The following is a 25,862-nucleotide window of genomic DNA, read 5'->3' as shown; positions in this document are numbered from 1 at the left end:
AACCTCTACCTCCCGAGTTCAAGCGATTCTTCTGCCTCAGCCTCCCAAGTAGCTAGGACTACAGGAGCCCGCCACCATGCCTGGTTAATTTTTGTATTTTTAGTAGAGACAGGGTTTCACCATATTGACCAGGCAGGTCTCGAACTCCTGACCTCGTGAACCGCTGAACCCAGCCTGGTAACTTTTTAATTAGTTAAAATGTTTTGTTGGTTATAAATATATTATTTTCACATTGCAAGTTATTTATATTGAAATTATGTGGAAATTTTTACTTAAAACACTTCTGCTGTCTTCTCCCCTTATATTTTCTCTTTCATAAAATGGAAATAACAGACACTACTTTATGTGGTTAAGAAGATTAAGTGAAATAACATGAGAAAGCACTTACACAGTGCCTTGCACATAGGAACCTTTTTCATGTTCAGGTAAATATAGTATTTTAGAACTTTTTTGGAAAAGAATAGATTGAGAATTGGTTTTCTTTGTTTATTTTTCCAGCAACTGGTATTTATTATCAAAGTTATGTTTGATGTCAGCAAGTTGTCACAACTACAAAAAAATTTGCATATTACAATCTCAATGGAAACGTTCAAATAGAACCCCAGTCCTTAAAAAGTAAAAAAGTAATTCAGATTTCATCAAAAAGCAGCAGAATTTTTAAAACATCTTTATATATCCAGCCAACAAGTTAAAATAGTTAACAAGAAAAAATACAAAATATTGATGTTTAAAAAAAGGCATATTTCTATCAATTTGCCCATCAATCTCCTGGCCACTCAGCTTCGTGCCATTCATCATCTGACAGGCTCTCAGCCACCTCTAGTAACTCAAACTTCACCAAACCACACCCCTTGGACTTCCTATTCTTCATTTTAACGTTGGGTTATAGCACATGACCATATTTGTCAATTTGATCATGTAAAATCAAATGGGAGATTTCTCACAAATACCTGGTAGGCTTTCCTGGCCAGCCCCAGGAGCATGGCCTCAAGCCTCACCAAAGGACCCTGCCAAACTTCCTCCAGAGTTTAAGTGGGCGCAGTCAAAGCTGACATGGCCACCACCACCCATGGCTAGGCCCATACACCCAGTCCCAGCACCCAGTGTCTGGCCCATGACGGGACCCATGCACTCAAGGCTGTTAATGCCCATCCTCTCCAGACTGTTGGCACCCGTCCACCCCAGTTCCATCCGGATGTTCCAGGTTGTTGGCACCTATGTGCTCCAGGCCAGTGGCCATGTGATCCATCATGGGGCTCATATGCTCCAGGCCAGCCCCCATGCCTGCAGGAACCATGCACTACACACCAGAGCCCATGTGCTCAATGGTTTGGTGCACATGGTCAATGGGAGCATCTGTGCGCTTGAGGCTGAAGTCCATGCCGGCACCCATGTGCTCCAGGCCGGAGCCACTGTGCTCTGTCATCTTGCCTGTGTGCTGGATGCTAGAGGCCATTTGGTCAAGGCCTAGCAGACCCATGCGCTCCCTGTGGGAGCCTTTGTGCTCCACAAAGCCCATGCGGTCCATGACCAGACCCACGTACTGCATCTTGGAACCCACACGATCCACACCATGGCCCAGGCCTGGACTCATGCGTTCCATGCTGGCACCCCCAATGTGGTCTGTGCTCGGGCCTCATCCTCTCGATTTTGGGGATGCTGCCTCCAACTCCACTTCCTCTCTGCTTTGTAGTGATCTTCCCTCTCCTCAGTGTATTACTAAGATTTCGTTTATTCTGCCCATGTTCATCCCAGATCCAAATTGACCCACATTTTCCATACCACCACCATGGGGGTCCCTCCTCCATTTCTCCCATTTTATTCTAAATCCATGCCTTCCATGCTAATTTCTGCAGGCCCTGTTTCCCATTCCAGTGGCTTTATTCAGGTGATTGGCATCGATAGTCTACCCTCCTGGTCCTAACCCTGTTCCAATACCACCAAGGCCATAGGGAAGCTGTGGATGCTTAGGAGGGAAAAAAAAATCCTTTGGTAAGGCGGTCTCATCTATCTTTACCTGCGTTGGTCTATCACATAGCAGTTGGCCATTGAATGTAGATATAGCTTGCACAGCTTCAGTGGACTGTTCAAAAGTAACAGTGCCCAATCCATGATTTTTTTTCATCTTTATCCTCAAGAATGTGCTCAGAACACCACATCAGCCATACTAAAATATTTCCTTCAGTTTCTTCCAGCCAACTTTATAATCCTGATTTGCTACAAATATTGTGCTTCCAAGTCTTTCTGTCTGTAATACATGGATAATTTCATTTGGGATGTTAGGATTATTTAAGATACTAGGTGGGATAGTAATCATTTCTGGGCCACTTGGTCTCATACCTATTCCACCAGTGGTAGCCATCATGTTTTGCATCTGCTGGCATGTTCACCATCAGGATCTTTCACTTTCACTGGTCTTCCACTCAGACTATGCTTGTCTAGGACCTGAATAGATTTTTTTATGTTTTCTTCCATCTTGAATTCAGTAACAGCACATCCTGTGACTTTCCTTCAGTGCCTGTTGCCCAGGCTGTAGTGCAGTGGCGTGATCTCAGCTCACTGCAACCTTTGCCTCCCTGCCTCCCGGGTTCAAGTGATTCTCGTGCCTCAGCCTCCCAGGTAGCTGGGATTACAGGTGGGCACCACCGTGCCTGGCTAATTTTTTTGTATTGTTAGTGGAGACAGGGTTTCACCATGTTGGCCAGGCTGGTCTCGAACTCCTGAGCTCAGGCAGTCCGTCCACCTCGGCTTCCCAAAGTGTTGTGATTAGAGATGTGAGCCACCACGCCTGGCCTCAGTTCAGTATAAGAAAGTTTTTTGGTTAGAACTCATTTAAGGCGAAACACCATTTCTACTAAAAGTACAAAAAGTAACCAGGCGTGGTGGCACTAGCCTGTAATTCCAGTACTTCGGGAGGCTGAGAAGGATGAATCACTTTGAGGTCAGGAGTTCAAGACCAGTCTGGCCAACATGGCAAAACCTCGTCTCTTCTAAAAATACGAAAATTTGCCAGGCATGGTGGTACATGCCTGTAATCCCAGCTACTTGGGAGGGTGAGGCAGGAGAACTGCTTGAACCCAGGAGGTGGAGGTTGCAGTGAGCTGAGATTACGTTGCTGCACTCTTGCCTGGGTGACAGAGCGAGTCTGTCTCAAAAAAAAAAAAAATTTTTTTTTAATATTTATTTACATTTGCATTATAAAATAATGATCTTTATGTCTCCTTAAGCATTCCGTTAGATTCTATGTTACTTTTCCTCAGGAATGCTACCTGAGGTGTTTTTGCTGTGGTTGGAGAGGTTGAATTAAGAGCATTTTTCAATTTTAGTGTTTTAGATTTTTAGAAAAAAGAGGGAATTGGAGGTAACCTATAAATATAATTTAAATTACTTAGTTTTACTGTTTTTTAAACTTAAAATTAGGAAACATTTAAATATTAAAAATAAATTCTGATTTGGAAGATTTAGTCATATAGACACTCCTTGTACGCTGCTAGTTCAAATGACTTTTCCAGAAAGCAGTTTGTTAGTATTTCTAGAGATACTACCAAATGTTAACAATCTTTGAACTTGTAAGTTCACTTCTAAGAAACTGTTGTAAGGAAAGAATCAGAAATGTAGACTGAAATTTATGTGGTTATTTCATTTGAGGTGATGTTAGTAATTACGAAACAGTTTATTTTCCAACAAGTCAGTGATCAAATAATGAAATGTTTATCTGTATATTGCAATATTACATGACCATTAAAAATTATATTCTTACTATTTTTTTTTTGAGACTGAGTCTCACTTTGTCATGCAGATTGGAGTATAGGGGTGCAACCTTGGCTCACTGCAACCCCCGCCTCTGGGGTTCAAGTGATTCTTCTGCCTCAGCCTCCCAAGTAGCTGGGATTACAGGTGCCCGCCACCATGTCTGGCTAATTTTTGTATTTTTAGTAGAGACGGGGCGTTTCACCATGTTGGCCAGGCTGGTCTCGAACTCCTGACCTGAGATGATCTGCCTGCCTTGGCCTCCCAAAGTGCTGGGATTACAGGCATGAGCCACTGCATCTGGCCAATATTCTCAAATTTTTAAAACAACATTGGTAAAATATAGTATAAAAGGGGAAAAAAACAGGTAATACATATAGTATAATTATAAATATTGATTAAAATACTTATACATGTTAAAACTAGCAGACTAATATACCCACATTATCAGTCATCTCTGGGTTGAGGAATTATGGGAGATTTTATTTCATGTTTTACTGTCTTTCTGTTTCTTGTTTTTTGTTTTGGAGACAGGGTCTCAGTCTGTTGCCCAGGCTGGAGTGCAGTGGTGTGCTATGGCTCACTGCAGCCTCAGCTTCTCAGGCTCAAGTGATCTTCTCACCTCAGCCTTCCAAGTAGCTGAGACTACAGGTGTGCACCACCATGCCCATATAATTTTTTTGTTTTTATTTTTTGTGGAGACTGGGGAGTCTCCCTGTGTTGCCCAAGCTGGTCTAGAATTCCTGGGCTCAAGTAATCCTCCTGCCTCAGCCTCCCAAAGCCCTGGGATTACAGGTGTGAGCCACCACACTCAGCCTAAAGTTTCAAAATGATGTATATTTTATAATCAGAGAAAAGGGTCAATATGTCCCCCAAAAATAAGAATTTTTCCAACTCTTAAGGGATCAAGAGTGAATTTTGTTTTATGTAAATAATTACATATATCTCTCACAGGATTGTTGTAAGCCTGGCACATGATTAATATGTTTTCACTGCAGTTTTTCCCCCTGAGTTTGGGTCATACTTTACTGTTTCTATCATATCTTATAATTTTTTGTTGAAAATTGGCCATTTTAGATAATATTGTAGCCACTCTGATTCATGGTTTTTCTCCCATCAAAGGTTGTTGGTTGTTTAGCAGTAACTTCCATAGGCAGAAAAAAATCTATGAAATTTATCTCCCTGCAGTATGCAAACACTGATGTCTCTGCTTAATTATTATTTTTTGTTTTTAAATATTTTTGCTTTTATTTTTAAGCCTGGCTTACTAAAGCATACCTCCCTATATATTTGCATAGCCTAGTGGTCAGCTAATGATTGGACCAATGATGAGCCCAAACACCTTGAACGCAGATCTCAGCTGTAAAATTTTTAAACTAGTAAATTCACTTCTAAGAAACTGTCTTAAGGAAAGAATCAGAAATACAGACTGAAATTTATGTGGTTATTTCATTTGAGGTGATGTTAGTAATTACGAAACAGTTTATTTTCCAACAAGTCAGTGATCAAATAAATTATGAGACATATTGAAATATTGAAACATTTATATTGAAATATTACATGACCATTAAAAATTAATATTCTGTAAAATTTTGACAAAAATTATATTCTGTAAAATTTTGACAAAAAGATACTCCTGTAACATTAGAGGGCGTTTCCTTTCTTCGAGGCAAAATCTGTTTTGCTTTTTTTCTCTATAGATTATTTTTGTCCCCGATAAAAATGCTTTTTAATGACGTTATTAAATATGTATTATTTTGTCTGCCATTGTTTAGCATGTCTGTGAGATTATTTCATGTTTGTTTATGATAGAAGTACTTGTTCCTTTCTGATGCTGATTAGTATTCACCTACATGAAAACACCACAGTATTCATCTTTCTGTTTTGGGGCATTTTTGTTGTTTCCAGTTTGGAACTAGAAACGGCCTTATTGTGAATAGGGCTGTCAGGAATATTTTTGTAAAAATATATTGTGAACATGTTTACATTTCTCTTGGCTAAAAATGTAGAAGTGAAATCACTGAGTCAAAGAGTTTGGTGTATATTTATTAGAAATTGCCAAATTTTATCAAAAAACATACATCCTTAACAGCAGCATGTGAGACTTCTCTTTATTCTCCATCATTGTTACTATTTAAATTTGTCATTCTTTTTAATTTTTGCCATTTTAGGAGGTGTGAATTGGCATACCTTTGGGGTTTTAACTTAAAATTCTTATGAATAATATTGAGTATCATTTTTTATGCTATCACCAGTTACCTAATTTTTATGAAATATTTTCTCATATTTTTGCCCGTTTTTTCTATTGGCTTGTTTTCTTATTGTGTTGTAGGACTTTATATATTCTACATACAAGGTCTTTGTGATATGTGTGTTTTGTGAATATTCTATCAGTTTGCTCCTTGCCTTCTTATTTTCCTAGTGATGTCTTTTGGTAGACGGCCAGTTTTTAATTTTTTTTTTTTTATTAATTTTTTTTTTGCACACAAAAACAATAAACATTTCCTAAAAATACATACAAACAAAAAGATGCGTATCAAACATATTAGGAAGGTTACACATGGGAAGTCAGGGAATAGAAATGGGGGGTGGGAGTTAAAATAAGGTAGAGAGGGACTTTATGTGGATCAGTGATAATAACTCAATCCTCTATTTGACAAAGAAGAGGGAGAAGGAAGAGGAAGAAAAAGAAAGTGGGATAAAGGATCAGAAAGGGAGGAAAATAGAAAAAATTAGAGTATGACTCCAGGGTAGACCTGTTTTGTTGTCACTGAGTTGGTTGGTTGGTTTGTCTGTTGTATTTTTCATGTTTCGCCAAGTTGGCCAGACTGGTCTCGAACTCCTAGCCCGAAGTGATCAACCCGCCTCGCCCCCCAGAGTGCTGGGACCGCAGGTGTGAGCCACCACGTCCAGCCCCCACATTGCTTCTGGCCTCCATGGTAGACCTCCCAGATGGAGCGGCCGGGCAGAGGCGCTCCTCACTTCTTCCCAGACATGGGGCGGCCGGGCACAGGCGCTCCTCACTTCCCAGACGGGGCGGCCAGGCAGAGACGCTCCTCACTTCTTCCCAGACGATAGGTGGCCGGGCAGAGGTGCCCCTCACTTCCCAGACAATGGGTGGCCGGGCAGAGGCGCTCCTCACTTCCCAGACGATGGGTGGCCGGGCAGAGGCGCTCCTCACTTCCCAGACGGGGCAGCCGGGCAGAGGCGCTCCTCACTTCCCAGACGGAGTGGCCGGGCCGAGGCGCTCCTCACTTCCCAGACGGGGCGGCCGGGCCGAGGCGCTCCTCACTTCTTCCCGGACGGGGCGGTCGGGCAGAGGCGCTCCTCACTTCCCAGACGGGGCGGCCGGGCAGAGGCGCTCCTCACTTCTTCCCGGACGGGGCGGCCGGGCAGAGGCGCTCCTCACTTCTTCCCGGACGATGGGTGGCCGGGCAGAGGCTCTCCTCACTTCCCAGACGGGGCGGCCGGGCAGAGGCGCTCCTCACTTCCCAGACGGGGTGGCCGGGCAGAGGCGCTCCTCACTTCCCAGACGGTGGGTGGCCGGGCAGAGGCGCTCCTCACTTCCCAGACGGTGGGTGGCCGGGCAGAGGCGCTCCTCACTTCCCAGACGGTGGGTGGCCGGGCAGAGGCGCTCCTCACTTCCCAGACGGGGCGGCCGGGCAGAGGCGCTCCTCACTTCCCAGATGGTGGGGCCGGGCAGAGGCGCTCCTCACTTCCCAGACGGGGCGGCCGGGCAGAGGCGCTCCTCACTTCCCAGACGGGGCGGCCGGGCAGAGGCGCTCCTCACCTCCCAGACGATGGGTGGCCGGGCAGAGGTTCCTCACCTCCCAGACGGGGCCGGGCAGAGGCGCTCCTCACTTCTTCCCGGACGGGGCGGCCGGGCAGAGGCGCTCCTCACTTCCTCCCAGACGGGGTGGCCGGGCAGAGGCGCTCCTCACTTCCTCCGGACGGGGCGGCCGGGCAGAGGCGCTCCTCACCTCCCAGACGATAGGTGGCCAGGCAGAGGCGCTCCTCACTTCCCAGACGGGGCGGCCGGGCAGAGGCGCTCCTCACTTCCCAGACGGGGCGGCCGGGCAGAGGCGCTCCTCACTTCCCAGACGGGGCGGCCGGGCCGAGGCGCTCCTCACTTCCCGGATGGGGCGGCCGGGCAGAGGCGCTCCTCACTTCCCAGACGGGGCGGCCGGGCCGAGGCGCTCCTCACTTCTTCCCGGATGGGGCGGCCGGGCAGAGGCGCTCCTCACTTCCCAGACGGGGCGGCCGGGCAGAGGCGCTCCTCACTTCTTCCCGGATGGGGCGGCCGGGCAGAGGTGCTCCTCACTTCCCAGACGGGGCGGCCGGGCAGAGGCGCTCCTCACTTCTTCCCGGACGGGGCGGCCGGGCAGAGGCGCTCCTCACTTCTTCCCGGATGGGGCGGCCGGGCAGAGGCGCTCCTCACTTCTTCCCGGACGGGGCGGCCGGGCAGAGGCGCTCCCCACCTCCCAGACGGGGCGGTGGCCGGGCAGGGGCTCGGGAGGCTGAGGCGGGCAGAGCACTTGGCGTCAGGAGCTGGTGAGCAGCGTGGCTAACATGGCGACCGCGCGCCTGCAGCCAAACGAGAAAAAGCAGGCAGCGGTGGCGCGCGGCGGCAGTCCCAGGCAGTCCGCGGCGCGGGCAGCAGCGAGCTGAGTAGATTGCAGCCTGGGCCACAGAGGGAAAGAGAAAGAAGCCAAGTTTTTAATTTTTATGAAGTCTAGTTTATCCAGTTTTTTCTTTATGATTATTCTTTAAACAAGACCATGTCATTTGCAAAGAGATCAGTTTCACCTTTTTTTCTTTTTAATATGGATTTCTTTTATTTTTCTAGCCTAATTGCCTGCTTTGAACTTCCAGTAAAATGTTGAATAGAAATGGTGAGAGGGGCCATCCTTGTCTTGTTCCTGATATTAGAGGGACAGCATTCAGCCTTTTATCATGTATGATAGGTCCTGTGGGTTTTTCATAAATACCTTTTTATTATGTTGAGGAAGTTCCTGTTTGTTCTTCATTTGTTGATTATTTTTAATATGAAAGGGTGTTGGATTTGATCAAATGCTTTTTCTGCAGTAATTGAGATGATCTTATGGATTTTTTTTCTTTTTTTTGTTTTTTTGCTTAAATTCTTTTTATTATACTTTAAATTCTAGGGTACATGTGCACAACGTGCAGGTTTGCTACGTATGTATACATGTGCCATGTTGGTGTGCTGTACCCATTAACTCGTCATTTACACTAGGTATATCTCCCAATGCTATCCCTCCACCATCCCCCCCACCCCACAACAGGCCTCAGTGTGTGATGTTCCCCTTCCTGTGTCCAGGTGTTCTCATTGTTCAGTTCCCACCTATGAGTGAGAACATGCAGTATGTGGTTTTTTGTCCTTGCGGTAGTTTGCTGAGAATGATCGTTTCCAGTTTCATCCATGTCCCTACAAAGGACATGAACTCATCCTTTTTTATGGCTGCATAGTATTCCATAGTGTATATGTGCCACATTTTCTTAATCCAGTCTATCATTGATGGACATTTGGGTTGGTTCCAAGTCTTTGCTCTTGTGAATAGTGCTTGTTGCAATAAACACATGTGTGCATGTGTCTTTATAGCAGCATGATTTATAATCCTTTGGGTATATACCCAGTAATGGGATGGCTGGGTCAAATGGTATTTCTAGTTCTAGATCCTTGAGGAATTGCCACACTGTCTTCCACAGTGGTTGAACTAGTTTACAGTCCCACCAACAGTGTAAAAGTGTTCCTATTTCTTCACATCCTCTCCAGCACCTGTTGCTTCCTACTTTTTAATGATTGCCATTCTAACTGGTATTGAGATGGTATCTCATTGTGGATTTGATTTGCATTTCTCTGATGGCCAGTGATGATGAGCATTTTTTCATCTGTCTGTTGGCTTCATAAATGTCTTCTTTTGAGAAGTGTCTGTTAATATCCTTCACCCACTTTTTGATGGAGTTGTTTTTTTCTTGTAAGTTTGTTTGAGTTCTTTGTAGATTCCGGATATTAGCCCTTTATCAGATGAGTAGATTGCAAAATTTTTTCTCCCATTCTGTAGGTTGCCTGTTTACTCTGATGGTAGTTTCTTTTGCTGTGCAGAAGCTCTTTAGTTTAACTAGATCCCATTTGTCAATTTTGGCTTTTGTTACCATTGCTTTTGGTGTTTTAGACATGAAGTCTTTGCCCATGCCTATGTCCTGAGTGGTATTGCCTAGGTTTTCTTCTAGGGTTTTTATGGTTTTAGGTTTAACATTTAAGTCTTTAATCCATCTTGAATTAATTTTAGTATAAGGTGTAAGGAAGGGATCCAGTTTCAGCTGTCTACAGTTTTCCCAGGACCATTTATTAAATAGGGAATCCTTTCCCCATTTCTTGTTTTTGTCAGGTTTGTCAAAGATCAGATGGTTGTAGATGTGTGGGCTCTGTTCTGTTCCATTGGCCTGTATCTCTGTTGTGGTACCAGTACCATGCTGTTTTGGTTACTGTAGCCTTGTAGTATAGTTTGAAGTCAGGTAGCATGATGCCTCTAGCTTTGTTCTTTTTGCTTCGGATTGACTTGGCAATGCGGGCCCTTTTTTGGTTCCATATGAACTTTAAAATAGTTTTTTCCAATTCTGTGAAGAAAGTCATTGGTAGCTTGATGGGGATGGCATTGAATCTATAAATTACCTTGGGCAGTATGGCCATTTTCACGATATTGATTTTTCCTATCCATGAGCATGGCATGTTCTTCCATTTGTTTGTGTCTTTTATTTCATTGAACAGTGGTTTGTAGTTCTTCTTGAAGAGGTCCTTCACATCCCTTGTAAGTTGGATTCCTAGGTATTTTATTCTCTTTGAAGCAATTGTGAATGGGAGTTCACTCATGATTTGGCTCTCTGTTTGTCTGTTATTGGTGTATAAGAAAGCTTATGATTTTTGCACATTGATTTTGTATCCTGAGACTGCTGAAGTTGCATATCAGCTTAAGGAGATTTTGGGCTGAGACAATGGGGTTTTCTAGATATACAATCATGTCATCTGCAAACAGGGACAATTTGACTTCCTCTTTTCCTAATTGAATACCCTTTATTTCTTTCTCCTGCCTTATTGCCCTGGCCAGAACTTCCAACACTACATTGAATAGGAGTGGTGAGAGAGGGCATCCCTGTCTTGTGCCAGTTTTCAAAGGGAATGCTTCCAGTTTTTGCCCATTCAGTATGATATTGGCTGTGGGTTTGTCATAAATAGCTCTTATTATTTTGAGATACATCCCATCAATACCTAATTTATTGAGAGTTTTTGGCATGAAGCGCTGTTGAATTTTGTTGAAGGCCTTTTCTGCATCTATTGAGATAATCATGTGGTTTTTGTCTTTGGTTCTGTTTATATGCTGGATTACGTTTATTGATTTGCGTATGTTGAACCAGCCTTGCATCCCAGGGATGAAGCCCACTTCATCATAGTGGATAAGCTTTTTGATGTGCTGCTGGATTCGATTTGCCAGTATTTTATTGAGGATTTTTGCATCGATGCTCATCAGGGATATTGGTCTAAAATTCTCTTTTTTTTGTTGTGTCTCTGCCAGACTTTGTATCAGGATGATGCTGGCCTCATAAAATGAGTTAGGGAGGATTCCCTCTTTTTCTATTGATTGGAATAGTTTCAGAAGGAATGGTACCAGCTCCTCCTTGTACCTCTGGTAGAATTCGGCTGTGAATCTGTCTGGTCCTGGACTTGTTTTGGTTGGTAGGCTATTTATTATTGCCTCAATTTCAGAGCCTGTTATTGTTCTATTCAGGGATTCAGCTTCTTCCTGGTTTAGTCTTGGGAGGGTGTGTGTGTCCAGGAATTTATCCATTTCTTCTAGATTTTCTAGTTTATTTGCATAGAGGTGTTTATAGTATTCTCTGATGGTAGTTTGTATTTCTCTGGGATCAGTGGTGATATCCCCTTTATCATTTTTTACTGCGTCTGTTTGATTCTTCTCTCTTTTCTTCTTTATTAGTCTTGCTAGCGGTCTATCAATTTTGTTGATCTTTTCAAAAAACCAGCTGCTGGATTCATTGATTTTTTTTTTTTTTTTTTTTTTGAGACAGAGTCTTGCTGTCGCCCAGGCTGGAGTGCAGTGGCGCGATCTCAGCTCACTGCAGGCTCCACCCCCCAGGGTTCACGCCATTCTCCTGCCTCAGCCTCCCGAGTAGCTGGGACTACAGGTGCCCGCCACCTCACCCGGCTGATTTTTTGTATTTTTTAGTAGAGACGGGGTTTCACTGTGTTAGCCAGGATGGTCTCGATCTCCTGACCTTGTGATCCGCCCGCCTCGGCCTTCCAAAGTGCTGGGATTACAGGCATGAGCCACCGCGCCTGGCCTCATTGATTTTTTTTGAAGGGTTTTTTGTGTCTCTATCTCCCTCAGTTCTGCTCTGATCTTAGTTATTTCTTTTCTTCTGCTAGCTTTTGAATTTGTTTGCTCTTGCTTCTCTAGTTGTTTTAATTGTGATGTTAGGGTGTCAGTTTTAGATCTTTTTTTTCTGTTTGTTTGTTTTTTTTGAGACAGGCTCTCACTGTCGCCTAGGCTGGAGTGCAGTAGCACGGTATTGGCTTACTGCAGCCTTAACCTCCTGGGCTTCAGTGATCCTTCCACCTCAGCTCCCAGGTAGGTGGGACTACAGACATGCGCCACCATGGCCAGCTAATTTTTGTATTTTTTATAGAGGTGGGGTTTCACCATGTTGCCCAGGCTGGTCTTGAACTCCTGGGCTCAAGCCATCTACCTGCCTTGGCCTCCCAAAATGTTGGGATTACAGGCGTGAGCCACTGTGCCCAGCCTGCTTTGAAGCCAGGCACTGACTTCTCATGGCTGTGAAAGTCCTAGATGGCATCTGTTTCCAACAGAAAGCTGTTTCGTCTACTTAGAAAATCTGTTGTTTTAGTATAGCCACCTTCATCAATGTGACATAGCGAGATCTTCTGGATAACTTGCCTCCACTTTTATATCAGCACCTGCTGCTTCACCTCACCTTGCACATCTATATTATGGAGACAGGTTCTTTCCTTAAACCTCATGAACCAAACAGTGCTAGCTTCAAACTTTTCTTACGCAGCTTCTTCACCTCTGGATTAGCTTTGGTTTAAGGGAATGCTGTGGCTTGTTTGATCTTATATCCAGACTACTAAAACTCTCCATATCAGCAAGAAGGCTGCTTTGCTTTGTTACCCTTTGTGTGTTTATTGGTGTGGCACTTTTTTTGGTGGGGGGAGAGGGTAGTGATGGAATCTCGCTCTGTTGCCCAGGCTGGAGTGCTATAGCGTGATCTCTCCTCAGTGCAACCTCCGCCTCCCAGGTTCAAGCAATTCTGCTGCCTCAGCCTTTGGAGTAGCTGGGATTACAGGCTCCTGCCACCACGCCCACCTAATTTTTGTATTTTTAGTAGAGACAGGATTTCTCCATGTTGGCCAGGCTAGTCTGGAACTCCTGACCTCAGGTGAGCCACCTGCCTTGGCTTTCCAAAGTGCTGGGATTACAGGTGTGATCCACCGTGCCCAGCCTGTAGTTTCTGTTTTTTTTAAAAGTTTCTTTTTTTTTTCTTTTTTTTTTTTTTTTTTGAGACGGAGTCTTGCTCTGTCGCCCAGGCTGGAGTGCAGTGGTGCAATCTCGGCTCACTGCAAGCTCCGCCTCCCGGGTTTCCGCCATTCTCCTGCCTCAGCCTCTCTGAGTAGCTGGGACTACAGGCGCCCGCCACCACGCCCGGCTAATTTGTTTTGTATTTTTAGTAGAGACGGGGTTTCACTGTGGTCTCGATCTCCTGACCTCGTGATCCGCCCGCCTCGGCCTCCCAAAGTGCTGGGATTACAAGTGGGAGCCACCGCGCCCGGCCTAAGTTTCTTTTTTTTCTATGATTGTTTTGTTGAGTTACTAAAAACAATTTCTGAGACTCTAATCTTTGCCAGGAATTTCTGTACGTTTAGAGTTCAGAGTGCTTAATTGGAGTTAGTTTGTTCTGTGAGTGTATCCACCGTGGTGAATAGCTTTATTGTCCTTTGCACATTATAGGCTTTACTAATCCTTTTTTCATTTTGAGCCTCAGGATGGTAAGGTAAATTTTTTTTTATACATGTGATAAAACATAACTAAGTGACTACAGATTAGCCATGATTGGAGTAGGATTAAAATTTACATCTCTTAATTCTTCGTTTAGTAGTATTTGTATTCTGTTTCACAGATTCTAATTCAGTTATGTCTTTAATTCTAAGTATTAGGACAATTTTGCCAGCAATTTATTGTCTTACCTATAAAACAAGAGAGCTCAAATAAATAGCCTCATATTTTCTTTCTGATGTGAATCGTTTTAAAAGTATCATTAAATGTGGTAAGATAGGACTCTCTCAAAATGATCCAAATTCTGTTGTTACACTTATATGGTTGTTGATTATTAGAATTGTGCTCATGGAATTCATTCATTCATTGGCTGACATTACTTTTCCACTACCTGGTGAGTTACAGAAAAGCAAAACCTTTCCTTATCTTGTTTACTATTTACTCAATTCTTACCTGGCCCAGTGCCTTGAATGTGACTAAGTATGCAATAAATATTTGTCAAACGAATGATTAAACGAATAGTAGTGTTGGCAGGCAGTATAGTATTATGTAAAGAGCATGCACACTCTTTGGTGTTACCCTTACTTTAGAACATAGGATATATTATAATATTTCAGAGGTTGTTGGGAAGGTTACTTGGGATAATATAAATAAAGTATAAAGCATAATGTCTTTTACTTAAAATGTTGGTTTCTTACTGCAGTCTCCTAGAGTCTAGGACTTTTTTTTTTTAGCCAAGATATTTTTATTATATAACCTGGGCACATTTGGGTAGAGAAGGTTGAATTTAATAACTTTTAATTTTTTATTACATTTATTATTTTTGTCTTACAGTTTTACATGTGGCACCCATAAAAGATGAGGCTGAGAACACGGAAAGCTTCTCAGCAGTCAAATCAAATCCAAACACAACGCACTGCCAGAGCAAAGAGGAAATATTCAGAGGTTGATGATAGCCTGCCTTCAGGAGGAGAAAAACCGTCGAAGAATGAAACCAGCTTGTTGTCTTCAATTAAAAAATTTATTAAAGGAAGCACACCTAAGGTAATGATTTTATCATATACTTTCATATCATTAAAAGTGAAAATTGGCTGGGCACGGTGCCTCACACCTGTAATCCCAGCACTTTGGGAGGCCGAGGCGGGCGGATCACGAGGTCAGGAGATCGAGACTATCCTGGCTAACACAGTGAAACCCCATCTCTACTAAAAATACAAAATTTAGCCGGGCGAGGTGGCGGGCGCCTGTAGTCCCAGCTACTTGGGAGGCTGAGGCAGGAGAATGGCGTGAACCCCAGAAGACGGAGCCTGCAGTGAGCCGAGATCGCACCACTTCACTCCAACCTGGGCGACAGTGAGACTCCATCTCAGAAAAAAAAAAAGTGAAAATTATGATATTTTCTCTAAGCATGTGTAGATGAGAAATCTGATAGTGCACCAAAATCTACATTTTGGTGTTAATTTTACTTCTAAGAGTTTTACATGCAGAATATTTAATGGCAGTTTAAGAAGAACATTATTTATTCCACTGAACTAATCCACTTAGCCTTCTGCTTTTTCAACATAGTATTATGGGAAGCAAAATAAATTTTTCCTTGTTCTTTTTTTTTTTTTTTTTTTTTTTTTTTTTTTTTTGAGATGTACTCTCGCTCTGTCACCCAGGCTGGAGTGCAGTGGCGTGATCTCGGCTCACTGCAACCTCTGCCTCCCGGATTCAAGCAATTCTCCAGCCTCAGCCTACCAAGCAGCTGGGATTACAGGCATATGCCACCATGCCCGGCTAATTTTTTTGTACGTTGGGTAGAGACAAGGTTTCACCATATTGGCCAGGCCGGTCTCGAACTCCTGACCTTGTGATCCACCCACCTCGACCTCCCAAAGTGCTGGGATTACGGCGCCAGGATGGTCTTGATCTCTTGACCTCGTGATCCATCCGTCTCGGCTTCCCAAAGTGCTGAGATTACAGGCGTGAGCCACCGCGCCCCCGGCCTTCCTTGTTCTTTTACTTGAGTTGTTTCTTTTACTTCCATTTTCTTTCAAAGAAAAGTTAAAGTTTCTTGTTAATATTCACTGTCTAGGGAGGTGATGTCTCTCATCTATTCAAGTTCTAACATTTGTATGATGAAGACGTATTGCTTCATTAAAGAGAAAAGAACATTACTAAAAGAAAGAATGGACACTGACCAGGAGTCTTGTACTCCAGATTCATATTCTGGACCAACTTGAGTGACCTAAGGAGAGAGTCATTTAACCCCCGAGCCTCAGGAAGATAGTAAAATGGCACTGATACCAACTGCTTTGTCTGTCTCAGAGTTGTTTTCAGATTAGATGGTACAACAGGTAGAAAAGCAGTTGGATGAATTTTATTTTATTTTATTTATTTATTTATTTTTGAGACGGAGTCTCGCTCTGTCTCCAGGCTGGAGTGCAGTGGTGCAATCTCCACTTACTGCAACCTCCGCCTCCCGAGTTCAAGTGATTCTCCTGCCTCAGCCTCTCCGAGTAGCTGGGACTACAGGCGCCCGCCACCACACCAGCTAATTTTTGTATTTTAAGTAGAGACGGGGTTTCACTGTGTTGGCCAGGATGGTCTCGATCTTCTGACCTTGTGATTCATCCGCCTCGGCCTCCCAAAGTGCTGGGATTACAGGCGTGAGCCACCACGCCTGGCCTCAGTTTCATCAACTTTAATGCACTATATCAGTGTATAGTATTATTGATTGTGTGTAGATTTTTTTATGACTTTGCTATTTTTGTGTTCTTTCTTAGAATAATTATTCATATGGTAAATTTTTCATTATAATGGAAGTTTATTACTTTCTTAAGCAGAAAATAAATTACTGGCTGACTTGTTCATAGGGATAGATTTTGTTGTAATAGAATTAACAAAGCTTAATTACTGTAAGTCACTGGGCAAGATTTGGAAGTATTCTTGGTTTGCATAGAGTTTTAATTTTTGTTTTGGTGGTTTTATTTTTTGTTTTTGTTTGTTTCTAATACTATGATTTCTTTGTTAATTTTAAGTAATTAGAAATTTTAAAATGTTTCTGAATTTATGTAAACAGAAAATATTCTAGTATTATCATATAACAAAGATGAAATATCTTCCAGAAACCTGAATTTCCATCTCCATAAATTCCTAATGGGTTGTCATCAGCCTCTGTTGATGGGAACCTTGCTACGTATTATTACTTCATTCTTCTGAGCAGCTCTAGTTGTCATAAAGTGCGTCCTCATCTTTTTGCTTTCTCATGTTACTTTTTTTAGTTTTTTCCACTTGAAAACAGATACTGTGTTTCCTTACATGTGCAAGTCCAAACCTTCAGTCATACAGGGCAGCTATTTCTAATTTTCCTTATATGACATTATATGATATTTATCACCATCTTGGTCACCTTTATCTGTTATTCATGAAAGATAAAAACCAGAAGTGAAGATAGGTTTTTGTTATGTCTTCAGAATTCTATTCATATTTATAGTTGACCCTTGAACAATGTGGAGTTTAGGGATGCTGACCCTCCCATGTGGTTGAAAATCCACATACAACTTTTGACTCCCCAAAAACTTAACACTAATAACCTCCTGTTGACCAGAGCTTTACCAATAACATAAACAATCATTCAACACATATTTTGTATGTTATGTGTATTCTATACTGTATTCTATTTTTTTTAGACAGGATCTTACTCTATTGCCCAGGCTGGAGTGCAGTGATACTATCATAACTCACTGCAGCCTTGAACTCCTGAGCTCAGTTGATCCTCCCATCTCAGCTTCCTGAGTAGCTAGGACTACAGGCATGTACCACCATGCCCAGCTATTTTAAAAATTTCTCTCCCCCCCCCCCCTTTTTTTTTTTTTTTAAAGAGATGAGGTCTCATTTATATTGCCCAGGCTGGTCTTGAACTCCTGACCTCAAGCAGACATCCCACCTTGGCCTGTCAAAGTGTTGGTATTGCACACCTGGCTTTATACTGTATTCTTACAATAAAGTAAGCTAGAAAAAAAGAAAATGTTATTAAGAAAATCATAAGGAAGAGAAAGTATGTTTACTATTTAAGTGGAAGTAGAGCATCTTAAAGGTCTTATCCTCATTATCTTCTAGGCTGAGGAAGAGGAGGGGTTGGTCTTTCTGTTGCAGAGGTGGCAGAAAATTTGTGTATTAATGGACCAATACAATTCAAACCCAGGTTGTTCAAGGATCAGCGTACTTCTTTTGACAGTGAATTGTTTCTTTCATTCCCATTGCCCAGGCTAGAGTGCAGTTGTGCAGTCACAGCTCACTGCAGCCTTGACTTCCTGGCTCAGGTGATGCTCCCTCTTCAGCGTCTCAAGTAGCTGGGACTACAGGCTTTTGCCACTATGTCTGGCTAATTGCTTGTATTTTTTAATAGAGGCAAGGCTTCACCATGTTGCTCAGGCTGGTCACAAACTCCTGGTCTCAAGCTGTTTGCCTGCCTGGACCTCTCAAAGTGTGAGCCACTGCGCCTGGCTGAATTGTTTCTGTTAATGTGGTTTTATGTTAAATTACACTTTTTGTCCTTCTTTAGTAGCTTAATCTCTGTTGGTCAGCAAATTTTGGCTCATGTCAACTAGAACAGCAGTCCCCAACCGTTTTGGCACCAGCAGCTGGTTTGAGGGAAGACAATTTTTCCAGGGACCAGGTCAGCCAGGGTGGGGTTTGGTTAATGGTTTGGGGATGAAATTGATCCACCTCAGATCATCAGGCATTAGATTCTCATAAGGAGCACACAGTGTAGATCCCTCTATATGCACAATTCACACTAGAGTTCGTGCTCCTATGAGAATTTGCTACTATTGATCTGACAGGAGATAGGGTTTAGGCAGTAATGCTTGCTGGCTCACCACTCACCTCCTTCTCTGTGGCCTTGTTCCTAACAGGCCATGGACGGGTACCGTTCCATGGCCCAGAGGCTGGGGACCTTTGAACTAAAACACTCAGGACTTTTTTTTTTTTTTTTTTTGAGACGGAGTCTTGGTCTGTTGCCCAGGCTGGAGTGCAGTGGCAATATCTCAGCTCAGTGCAACCTCTGCCTCTTGGGTTCAAGCGATCCTTTTCCTCAGCATCCCAAGTAGCTGGAAGTATAGGCGTGTGCCACCATGCCCAGCTCATTTTTGTATTTTTGTAGAGATGGAGTTTCACCATGTTGCCCAGGCTGGTCTTGAACTCCTGGCCTCAAGTAATCTGCCCGCCTCAGCCTCCCAAAGTGTTGAGATTACAGGCATGAGCCATCGTGCCCAGCCACTCAGGAGGATTTTTCTATAGAAATTTTTGTCCAAGTTTCTTTTTTTGTTTTAACTAAATCTGAGATCTTTCATTAATGCCTCATTACTCAAAGATGTTACATAAGATAAGGCAAAAACCTGTTTGTAAGCTAATGTTGATTGATTGATTGAGACGAAATCTTGCTCTGTCACCCAGGTTGGAATGCAGTGGCACGATGTCAGCTCACTGCAACCTCTGCCTCTTGGGTTCAAGTGATTCTCCTGCCTCAGCCTCCCGAGTAGCTGGGACTACAGGCGCTTGCCACCATACCTAGCTGATTTTTGTATTTTTAGTAGAGACGGGGTTTTGCCATGTTGGCCAGGCAGGTCTTGAACTCCTGACCTCAAGTGATCTGCCCACCTCGGCCTCCCAAAGTGCTGGGATTACAGACATGAGCCACTGTGCTGGGCTGTCTTATTTATTAATTAACATTTTTGGATAAGGTTTTTCATACAGCTACAAATTCACTTTATTGTGCTGTAACTGAACTCAGATTTTAAAAATCATATTCTATAAGATTATTATTGAAATTAATATTTGAATGCTTTACTAAAATCGGAGTGAAATCACAGTTGTCTTTTCCCAGACAACTAATCCTGTGTTAAGAGTAAATAATGAGGTTAATTTGTCACACATTAGTCTTAATGAGCTTATATGGCTTTTAATTATTGTTGCTTTCTTATCTACAGTGTCATAAACCGTGTTCTTCATCACATATTCTAAAATTGCGTTGAGTATCTAGACAATGCTTGCTTATGTATGTAGCTTAAATACAGTGTCACTGTCTTTTTCAAAATTTGGGTAGGAGTTCACAGCTAAAACCTATTGAATATTAACCATCTTTTGATGTTTTATAGATGAGAACAACACACTTAGTGAATTTAGGTAACTTGCAGTGTCAATAGTAACAATAACAATAATTATAATAATAACCTACCCAGGTTAAAAAATAACAGTGAAGACCAATACGACAGCTTTTACTTTTTTTCTTTTGAGACGCAGTTTCACTCTTGTTGCCCAGGCTGGAGTGCAATGGCGTGATCTCGGCTCACTGCAACCTCCACCTCCTGGGTTCAAGCGATTCTCCTGTCTCAGCTTCCCGAGACTACAGGCATGTGCCACTACACACGCAACAGCTCTTACTTATAGTTATTGAGCAGTTACTGTTTGCCAAGCACTGTCCTCAGTGTTTAAAGTGTAATAATTTAAGCCTTACAAACCGTATGAGATAGGTGTTACTTTTATATTACAAATGAGGAAGCTGAGGCACAGGGAGGTTAAAGAATAACTTGTGCAAAGTTGCTTAGTTTTAAGTGGCAAAGCTGGAGCCTAGTTTACCTGGCTCCAGAGCCTACATTGCTAACCACTGTATCCAATAAGTGACGCTGCTAGGATTTAAACCCAGATGTATTTAACTGATACCTGTATTCTTTCTCCTTTATTATTCCCTGTCAGAGTGGCTGGACACTGTCTAGAAGTCCAAGAACAAGATGTTGGCCAACATGCTTCCTTCTTAGATCTCTGTTCTTGACATATAGATGGCTGCCCCTGACACCCCTGACATGGTCAGTCTTCGGTCTGTGTATGGTCTGTGTCTGCATCTTTACGGACACTGATCATACTTCTTTAGGGGCCACCCGAAGAAATCCTCCTTTTTGTGTGTGTGTATGTGAGACAGAGTCTCGTTCTGTCGCCAAGGCTGGAATGCAGTGGCGCTATCTCAGCGCATTGCAACCTCTGTCTCCTGGATTCAAGCGATTTCTCGTGCCTCAGCCTCCTGGATAGCTGGAATTACAGGTGTGTGCCACCACACCCGGCTACTTTTTGTATTTTTAATAGAGACGGGGTTTCGCCATGTTGCCCAGGCTGGTCTTGGACTCCTGACCTTAAGTGATCTGCCTGCCTCGGCCTCCCAAAGTGCTGGGATTACAGGCGTAAGCCACCACACCTGGCCAAGAGAACCCTTTTAATTACTTTTTTAAAGGCCCTGTCTTCAAATATGGTCACATTCTGAAGTATTCAGGTTAGGGCTTCAACATAAACTTTGGGGTGACACTGTTCAGTGTGAATGAAATCTTTGGTCTCTTTCAAATACAGATTTTGTGATTCAAAGACTTCAGATTTATGAAATTATCAGCAAGATTATTCAGGAATTGTTCATGTGCAGCCTTTCTGCTTTTTAGCACAGTGAGATTTCTAATACGTAATTGAAGGCCTCACAACTAAAATATATTTGTTTTCTACCATGAATCTCTATATTTTTCCAAATACGGCATTTCCGGAGTTTCCCTCATAACAAAATGACCTTTTCCTCTATTCTTAACTAAATGGTGTTACAGTTAAGGATCATAAATTTCCATATGAATGCAGTTTTAATGAAATACCTGTTTTTAGACCTTTTAACTGTGGTCTACAAAAAGAAACACATGGCTAATACTTACATGCGAAACAAAAATCACCCTTAATTTATGTGATGTGCTCTGATTTTTCTTTTCTGTTTTGTTTCTTCTTCTAAAGGTGATTGTATTAATTTAAATTGATTTGATAATACATTGATGGGTTGCATTTCTTAGTTTGAAAAACATGATTAGATGAAGACTTTTGTTCAAACTCTTATTTGCCAAACTTTGTAGTTTTATTTGGGAATTTTCCTCCTCTTTTTTTTTTTTTTTTTTTGGACGGAGTCTTGCTCTGTCGCCCAGGCTGGAGTGCAGCGGCACAATCTTGGCTCCCTGCAACCTCCATCTGCTGGTTTTAAGCGATTCTCCTGCCTCAGCTTCCCAAGTAACTGGGATTACAGGCATGTGCCACCATGCCTGGCTAACTTTTTGTATTTTTAGTAGAGACAGGGTTTCACCATGTTGGCCAGGCTGGTCTTGAACTCTTTTTTTTTTTTTTTTTTTTTTTTTTTAGACGGAGTCTCACTCTGTCACCCAGGCTGGAGTGCGGTGGGACCATGTTGGCTCCCTGCAACCTCCATCTCCTGGGTTCAAGCAATTCTCCTGCCTCAGCTTCCTGAGTAGCTGGGATTACAGGCACCCACTACCACGCCTGGCTAATTTTTTTATATTTTTAGTAGAAACGGGGTTTCACCGTGTTGGCCATGCTGGTCTCGAACTCTTGACCTCAGGTGATCCACCCGCCTCAGCCTCCCAAAGTGCTGGGATTACAGGCGTGAGCCACCACACCTGGCCTGAACTCTTGACCTCAAGTGATTCACCTGCCTTGGCCTCCCGTAATGGGATTACAGGCTTGAGCCATGACGCCCGGCCTTATTAAGTTTCTTTAGTTGTGTTCTTTAACTACTTGATTAATTGAAGTAATTTGCCACTTATTATGGAATGAAAAAAAATCAGCTCAGTCTAACTGGTTGAATTTATGGAGGAAGTGACAGTTTAAGATTCATTCATATTCATTCATTCTCTTCCCACCACCACACACACAAGCATGTATTTATATTTAGTCATGTGTCACTTGACAATCTGAAATGCATTAATTGGAAATTTTGTCATCATGTGAACATCATAGTACTTATGTGAATCTAGATGTTGTATTCTACTACTTATCTAGGCTATGTGGTATAGCTTTTTGCTCCTAGGCTACAAACCTGTACAGAATGTTACTGTACTGATTGACTGGGCGCGGTGGCTCACGCCTGTAATCTCAGCACTTTGGGAGGCCGAGGCGAGCGGATCACGAGGTCAGGAGATCGAGACCACAGTGAAACCCCATCTCTACCAAAAATACAAAAAAAAAAAATTAGCTGGGCTTCGTGGTGGGCGCCTGTAGTCCCAGCTACTTGGGAGGCTGAGGCAGGAGAATGGCGTGAACCCGGGAGGCGGAGCTTGCAGTGAGCTGAGATTGCATCACTACACTCCAGCCTGGGTGACAGAGCGAGACTCCGTCTCAAAAACAAAAACAAACAAACAAAAAAAAACAGAATGTTACTGTACTGATTATCATGGGCAGTTATAACACAATGTTAACTATGTTTCTCAGCATAGCTAAACATAGAAAAGGTACAGTAAAAATAGAGTATTATAATCTTATGAGACCACTGTTCTATATGTGGTCTGCTGTTGACCGAAACATTGTGTGGCACATGATTCTATTTCCTTGCTCTGTCTGCTGAACTGTGTGCACATAGCACCCAGATCTTGGTTTCTAAATACTGTTCTCCACTAAAGGAACTAGGGTTCTGTCTTGTTTTATGCATATATAATTATGTCATATGCCAAATAATGAGAGTTTTGCTTACCCTTTCTCATCACTGGGACTTATTTTTTTCTTCACTTATTACATTGGTTAGGATCTGTAGTACCATGTTCAGTAGAGTGGTGAGAGCCAACACCCTTGCCTTGTCCTTAGGGGAAGAGAATTTGTTTTACCATTAGGTATGATGTTAGCTAGATGTTTTTCTTAGTTATCTTTTATTAGTTTGTGGAAGTTCTCTTCTATTCCTGTTTGTAAAATGTTTTTATTTTGTTGATTTTTGTCAAAGGCTTTTCGGCTTCAGATTTCTCTTATTCTTTTCTTATTTATTTATTTATTTTATTTTTGTTTGAGACAGAGTCTCACTCTCTCGCCCAGGCTGGAGTACAGTGGTGCGATCTCAGCTCACCACACCTCTGCCTCCTGGGTTCAAGCAATTCTCCTGCCTTAATCTCCCAAGTAACTGGGATAACGTAGAGTAGTACATAATTTTTTTTTAATGGAAAATCATAACTTGGAGTTGATTTGCTGGGGATTTTTTTTTTTAAGAATTTTTATATCTGTATTCATGGAGGATTTGTTCTGTAGTTTTGTCTTGATTTGTAATGTTTTTAAATTTTGGGATTAAGATTAAGCTGGTGCCATAAAACAAGTTGAGGACTGTTCCTCCTTTTCTGAAAGAGCTTGTGTTTGATTGGTATTATTTCATTCTCAAATATTTGGCAGAATTCACTGTTGAATTCTGGAGTGGGATTTCTAAAATGTAACTGGAATTTTCTTTGTGGGGTATCTTTTACTGTAATTTAGTTTCTCTAATATAGATGAGATTATTTAGCTTTTCTCTTTCTTGTTTGTTTTAGTCATACATGTTTTTAAGGAATTTAAGTTGATTTATTTGACATCATATTTTGTTGGTACTTATTAATTTAATACTGTCTGTAGAATTTGTAATGGTGCTCCTCTTTACATTCCTGATCTAGATAATTTATTGATCTTTATTTTGATGAGTCTTGCTTGGGTTTATCAATTTCATTATTTGTTCAAAGGGATTTTTAATATTAACTGTTCATTCCGTTTAATTGATTTCCACTATTTTCAGTATTTTCTGTTTTCAGTTTGATTTACTTTTGTAGCTTCTCGAAGTGAGAGCTTAAATCAGATATCAGTAAACTTTTTCTGTAAATATTTCAGGTAAGAAATATTTTAGGCTTTGTGGACAATATTGTCTCTGTTGCAGCTACTATTCAACTGCCACTGTAGACGGCTACATAAATGAATGAACATGGCTTTGGACACTGGTACAGTAGTTCCCCCCATCTTTGGTTTTCTGTTCCATAGTTTTAGTTACCTGTGGTTGCCAGGGTCTGAAAATATTAAATGGGAAATTTCAGAAATAATTGGTAAGTTTTAAATTAGACACCTTTCTCAGTAGCATGATAAAATCTTACATCATCCTGCTCCATCCCAACTGGGACATTAATCATCCCTTTGCCCAAGTATCCATATGTATACGCTGTACTCCTGTTAGTCACTTAGTAGCTTTCTTGTTTATCAGATCAGCTGTGTAGATACCACTCTGTTTGTATTCAATTAATCCTTATTTTACTTAATAATGGCCCCAGAGTACAAGACTAGTGATGCTGATAATTGTTCTATTTTATTGGTAATGTCTTACTGTGTCTAATTTATAATTCAAGGTTTATCATAGGTGTATATATATGGAGGAAAAAACAGTACATGTAGTGTTTTGCACTATCTGTGGTTTCAGGCAACCACTGGAGGGTTTTGAAAGGTATCACGTGAACATAAGGGGGAACTACTGTATTTGAATTTCATATAGTTTTCATGTGCCATGAAATATTATTGTTCTTTTGATGTATTTTCCTCCAACTATTTGTAAGTACAAAAAATATTTTTACTTTCTTGCCCATATGAAACAATTAGTGTGCTGAATTTTGCCTATGGCTGTAGCTTGCTACTTCCTTGATTAGAACATTAATTTTACACTTTTCTTTTTTTCTAATGTAGGTATTTAAAGGTATGAATTTTAAAGTACTCCTTTCTCTATATGCCATATATTTTGATACATTATTTTTTATTCATTTTTCTTGTGATTTATTTTGACCCATGGATTATTCATTTCGATTCAAGAATATTAATATACTCTGTATAATTTGATTTCTTTGGTATTTTTTGGTACTTACTAGCATGTATTCTATCTTGTTGAATGTTCTATATGTATTTGGTAATATATGTGTTATTTTGAAGTTGTTTGGTGCAGTATTCTATAAATATCAGTTAGATCCAGTTGGTTGATAATATTCTAATTTTCTATATTTTCTTTTAAAGTGAAAGCAAATTAATTAAAGAGGTAAGGAAACAAAAGAATGGTGGCCAGGCGTGGTGGCTCACGCCTGTAATCCCAGCACTTTGGGAGGCCGAGGCAGGTGGATCACAAGGTCAGGAGATCGAGACCTTCCTGGCTAACACAGTGAAACCCCGTCTCTA

General features: G+C 42.0%; 1 protein-coding gene and 1 pseudogene across 6 annotated transcripts in view; one reads left to right on the top strand and one right to left on the bottom strand.

Annotated features, from left to right (window-relative positions):
- The window catches only part of CTDSPL2 (CTD small phosphatase like 2), a 113,195-nt gene that overhangs the window by 26,269 nt on the left and 61,064 nt on the right, over positions 1 to 25,862 (top strand). For 4 of the 6 annotated variants that reach the window (XM_030814160.1, XM_003266837.4, XM_030814157.1 and 1 more), the window contains exon 2: positions 14,691 to 14,900. In XM_030814160.1, coding sequence (XP_030670020.1) covers positions 14,715 to 14,900 — 186 coding nt within the window. In that variant the 5' untranslated portion in view covers positions 14,691 to 14,714. Of the gene's footprint in view, positions 1 to 305; positions 426 to 1,929; positions 1,993 to 14,690; positions 14,901 to 25,862 lie in introns of those variants that run through there. The other 2 variants (XM_030814158.1, XM_030814159.1) reach the window with 2 other exon arrangements.
- LOC105739873 lies at positions 444 to 2,493 on the bottom strand (annotated as a pseudogene).

This window comes from Nomascus leucogenys, chromosome 6 (genome assembly GCF_006542625.1).
Source record: "Nomascus leucogenys isolate Asia chromosome 6, Asia_NLE_v1, whole genome shotgun sequence".
NCBI classification, from domain to species: Eukaryota; Metazoa; Chordata; class Mammalia; order Primates; family Hylobatidae; genus Nomascus; species Nomascus leucogenys.
This window is presented reverse-complemented; position numbering and strand designations above follow the sequence as displayed.